Source organism: Bison bison, unplaced genomic scaffold (genome assembly GCF_000754665.1).
Source record: "Bison bison bison isolate TAMUID 2011002044 unplaced genomic scaffold, Bison_UMD1.0 scf7180017864383, whole genome shotgun sequence".
Classification (NCBI taxonomy): Eukaryota; Metazoa; Chordata; class Mammalia; order Artiodactyla; family Bovidae; genus Bison; species Bison bison.
In genome coordinates, this window is record NW_011494955.1 from 133,164 (window position 1) to 138,310 (window position 5,147).

Consider the following 5,147-nt stretch of genomic DNA (forward strand, 5'->3'; position numbering starts at 1 on the left):
TCTGGGAATTGGTGATGGACAGGGAGGCCTGGCGTGCTGCGATTCATGGGGTCACAAAGAGTCGGACACGACTGAGCGACTGAACTGAACTGAGATAAACACATATGTCCACACCAACTCTTGCACATCAATGTTCATAGCTGCATTATTCCCAGTCCCCAAGCCTGCAAACAACCCAGTGCCCAGAGAACTTAGGAATGGATAAAACAAATGTGCTAAATGTGTAAATGGCGTATTATTATCGGCAGCAAAAAAAAAAAAAAAAAGCAGCTCTGATAGATCCAGAGAGACAGAAAAGAGACCGGTGATTGCCAGGGGCAGGGGGAAGAGGACTTGGGGGACTGCCAACAGGGGTGCATGCTTTGTGTAATGAGAAATTTTTCTAAACCTGTGATGACTGAGACACAGCTCTGAGAGTACACTAAAAACCACTGCATCGTATACCTGCAAGGAGTGAATTGCATGGCATATGGCTGTCTCCATAAAGCTGCTAAGAAATCTCAACACTGCAATTTAACATTTTACGATGTGTGCATTTTTATTTTTTAGAATATTAAGCCTTTACCTACTTTGCTGGCTGAGTTTGTGGTGTCCCTTCAAAGTCGTGACCCAGGCCAGCGTCCTGCTCTCCTGCCCCACTCTCCCCGCCCGCCCCAGCCTTGCTCAGCAGCTCTGGGGTGCGGTACCCTACCTGCCTCTGGTGCATCTTCATCGAGTGCAGGGGCAGGCAGCCTGCTCCTGGGCCCAGCGTTGTAACCATCTCCTGCTCAACCAGCCCTAGAGCTACCAAGATGGCTGAACACACAACACGTGGAGGTGAGCACCTCCCACCACGCAGGGTCACGTGCCCACCGGACCAGGGGGGGTAGGCTTTGTAGTCAGGAGAGGCTAGGGGGGCCCTGACTCCTGCTGAGGGTGTGACTGGCTCATTGGGGTGACTGCCGGCTTTGAGGGGGAATCAGTCACTCTGGGGGGGAAACAGCACCCAGGGAGCTGTTTGACTCGGGGATCTTACCAGGAACAGCATGGGGAGCAAGGGAAGGGGATTTGCTAATTGCCCTTTGAGGCTCTCCTGGTTTCTGGTGTTACGGAGGCAACAGAATCAGGCCTTACTTTTAGCCTCCTTCCTACACCCGCTGGTGCAGATGTCAGATAGACCCGCGTCAGATTGCGGTTCGGCCAACCACTAGGTCGCCTCCAGCAGGCTTAATTCGGGAGCAACGGCAGAGGAAAGAGACGGAGCTGGAGGGAGGCCCAGCTGAGGACAGAGGCTCTCGGTGGCCTTGAGGACCAGATGAGACGGGGTGGGAAGCGAGCAACTGGGACCAGGCGGGAAGACGCCGACGCCGCCCACGGTCTTGGCCCAGAGGCAGCCCGGGCGATGCTGGGGTGCGGGGTGCCCGGGAGGCTGGCCGAGGAGGCTTGGCTCAGTTACAACGGCAAGAGGCAGGGTGACCGTGCTGCGGGAGCTGGCTGGGGCAAGCGGTCTAAAGCCGATGGAAGACAGTGACGGATGTGACCCCGTGATGCGCGAGGCCGCGCCAACAGGGCAACAGGCACACCCGAGCACGTGGGTGGGGCGGAGCCTGCCTGCTGTCCGCAGAGGCGCAGAGCTCGTGGGCTTCGCCCGAAGGATGGGAAAGGAAGGTTGGAAAAGCAAGTCCACGACGTTCTGGGGCCTCTGCCGCTGGAAGCCTTTCCTTCCCGGGAAGGCGGGCGGGGGCCATGTGTCCGGAAGACGCTGATGAGTCCGCGGAGAATTTAAAAACCCCTTACCCCACCAGCTGATCGTGAGACAGGGGGACTGTTCGAGATGATGCAGGTGGGCCCAGCGTCATCACGAGGGTCCTCAGAGGTGGAAAAGGAGGGCAGAGGAGAGTGTCGGGCGAGCCCCCTTGAGCACTGAGTGGCCACTGCCAGCCTAGAAGGTTTGGGGAAGGGCGGTGAGCGTGGCACACAGGCCTCCTCTAGGGTGGAAAAGTATAGCGATGGTTCTCCCAGAGATCAGAGAAGGAAAGCAGGCCTGCAGGACCTGGACTTGAGCGCAGTGAGACTTATGCCTGCCTCCTGACCTCAGAACTGCAATCTGTTTCTTAAAACAATTAGAAAAAGAAAATAAGAACAGAAATCCCACGCTCGAGAAAACTTGCCACTCCCACTCTGCGGGAGTCTGTTTTGAGGAAACACGCAGGTTGCCCCCCGAGGGTCTGCTCAGGTGTGTCCTCAGGGCACGGAGAGCTGTGAGGGAGAGGCAGACAGGGAACTGCCGGGGCCTGGTGGAAACCCAGGAAGTGGAATCGCCACCTAGGCATCATGACACGTCCCATTTTTACCAACACAGGGAGGTGGGCGGGAAGAGCAGGGCTCAGAACAACACGCTGGGGCCTCGCCCGCTGTAAAACCCCACCCAGTTTGAACACGGAGAAAAACAGTGCCATCCAGGACCACTTTTGTGACCTTTGTCCTCTGGTACATTTCAGACTTTCCTAAGTAAACAGAAACTACTTTTAAACATGGAAAATCTCCCAGGAAGGCTGCCTGCCTGCCCCCGCCCACCCCTCACTACCTGTGTGAGGCTGGGCCCTGCCCGGCACCTTCCTCTGTGACCCCAGCTCAGACCTCACCTCTGGCTGCCAGCCAGACTGTGTTATAATGAGGAAGAACCTTTGAATTCTGTCACCTGAGTCCATCACTAAGTCACTAAGTGATGCTGCTTAGTCACTAAGAATGCTGCTTCTAAGCTTAAATTATACATAATAGCCCGCCTCTGGGAGCCCTGACTCACAGGTAGTGAGCATTTAAGCTAGAATTCCTTTGTTTAGCTCACAGGAGACCTCCTGACCACACCACCTGTGAGTGTCTACAGGAAGGAGGAAATGAACACATCCCCTCTGAAGCAGGAAATGTTTCACCTGACTCCATCACCTCTCAGTGTAAGAGCAGCCTGGATTTTAACTCAGACGAGATGGTTCTTTGGGGCACAAGTCTCCTACCGTCTCAGTTTGCTGGCTTTTTGAATACACGCACTCCTCCTTGCCCTAACCACTCAGGCTCTCAGTTCATCAGCCTGTCATGCACCAAGCAACACAAGCTTGGATGCGGTAACGAGATCACCGGTGCCCAGTTCCACCTGCAGCCTGGCTGTACTTCCCCGGGCCTGAGTATGGTCAACAGCTCAAAGGTCCCTGGGCATTTGGGGGGCACGGAGGATTGGGCATGGAGGAGGTGGGTCCCTGGGATGAAGGCTTCTCCCTCCCGGTTTCAGGCTGCAGTAAGCCCCCCAGCCCCCGTCCAGGTGCCCACCTTGCCCAGGAACGGTGGTCACTGCAGCACCCAACACCCTCCTGCAACCCCTGCATGTGCCCGAGGCTGCAGGGGGCTCAATTCTTGGGCGCACGTGTTTCCCTGAAATCACCTCCCACAAAATGCTCGTTTTAGAGCAGAATGGAGACCGAAGCGCACCGAGTAACAGCCCCCAAGACGTCCACGTCCTAACCCCTGGAGCCTTGAATGTCACCTCACATGCAAAGGGCTTGTGCAGATGAGAGCAGGAGGGTGGGTGGACGTGGAAGCCGTGCAGTCCTGAGACTAGGACCACCACGGTTACTGGGGACTCTGGACGCAGCCCCGAGGGGCCTGACGAGGAGGAGGCAGCGTGGGACCGCACCGTCCACAGCGAGCATTGCAGATGGAGTGAAGAGCCACCAACCAAGGGATGCAGCGGCCTCTACACGTCAGAAAAACTCTTGCAGTGGATTCCCCCTTAGAGACTTCAGGGGGAACCAGCCCTGCTGACACCGTGACTGGGCCCAGGGAGACCCAATCCAGAGTCCCAAGAGGACACACGTGTTGTGTTAAGCCATCGCAGCAGTAGGAAAGTACCACAGGATGCTGGCTGAGACCTGAACGACTGCCCAGGACCCAGATGGGCCGCCAGGAGTGACCCACTGTGCAGGCTGTGGGGACACAGCCCTGAGCCGCCGGCCTACAGGCCTAAGTGACATCTGTTCTCGGAGCCCATCCTTGTCCAGAAATCCTTGGAGAGAAATTCCCTTCACGTCCACTCAGGCGGGGACAACAATGCCAGCAGTTGGGTGTGCGGCCAAGGAGCAGGTGGGCTGGACGCTGGCCCGGCTCGGGGGCCGGCTGCTCGGCAGCTCCAGGGGCTAGGCGGGAGGGCAGTTGCTCTGATCCGATCAGCAGAGACCATACACCAGGATTCTTCTGCAGAAACGTCTCCAGTTTAAAACTGGAATCTGTTAAAACTCTAAAACGCACAGTGGATAAACTTCAACTTTGCAGCTGGCTGCTGACGGAAGCAGGCCGTGCTCTCCTGGGGTTCCTGGCCCGTCCACACTCAAACCTCGGGCCCAGCTTCTGCAGGAGGAGTGGGAGGGGCCTGGTCACCAAGCCAAGTGGTCCCAGAGGTCAGGCGAGCCTGCACTAGGTCACTGGTGGGAGCTTCCAAGTCCCCTGGCTGCGCTGGGCTGGCGGAGGCCTGGAGCCCAGGCCTCTCAGAAAGCTGGGGTGGGGGAGGCAGGAGACGGGGAGCACTGACTCCGGGGAGAGACTGAGGGGGGGCGAGGGATCCCCTGGGACTCTGACCTGCTCCAGGGTCCTGGGCGGCCTCCAGGTCTCCAGGCCTTGCTGGCGCAGGGACGGGAGACCGCCCTTCCCACGCTCAAGGGGCCTCGGGCCGGTGACTCTTGCGGTGGATGACCAGCTGGGACTTCCAGTCGAAGCTGTGGCCGCAGTCAGCACAGAGGTGGCGCCGCTGGCCGGCGTGGCCCTTGCGGTGGATGACCAGCTGCGACTTCCAGCTGAAGCTGTGGCCGCACTCCTCACAGGCGTAGCCGCGCGGGCCCGGGAGCGCGCGTTGGGGCGGGCCGGCCGGTGGCTTCTCCGTGCACGGGCCGCCGGCGTGCGCGCGGCGGTGGATGACGAACACCGACTTCCAGTCGAAGGCGCCGCCGCACTGAGTGCACGTGTACGGCTTGCTCCTCGGCGGCGGCGGTGGTGGCGGGGCCTCGGGGCCACCGGGCCGGCCCTCGCTCTCATCTCCTGGGGAGTGAAGGAGGCCAGGTCACCTGGGGCCCCAGCACTGTCCAGCCGAGGCCTCCTGGGCACCCCGCCCGCCCCCATTCTCC

General features: G+C 59.0%; 1 protein-coding gene across 1 annotated transcript in view; it reads right to left on the reverse strand.

Moving 5' to 3' along the window:
- Window positions 1–512: 512 nt before the first annotated feature.
- The window catches only part of ZNF446 (zinc finger protein 446), a 26,046-nt gene continuing 21,411 nt past the window's right edge, over window positions 513–5,147 (reverse strand). Inside the window, exon 6 of the mRNA XM_010858031.1 lies at window positions 513–5,061. Within this exon, the coding sequence (XP_010856333.1) occupies window positions 4,682–5,061 (380 nt within the window). The 3' untranslated portion in view covers window positions 513–4,681. The remainder of the gene's footprint in view (window positions 5,062–5,147) is intronic.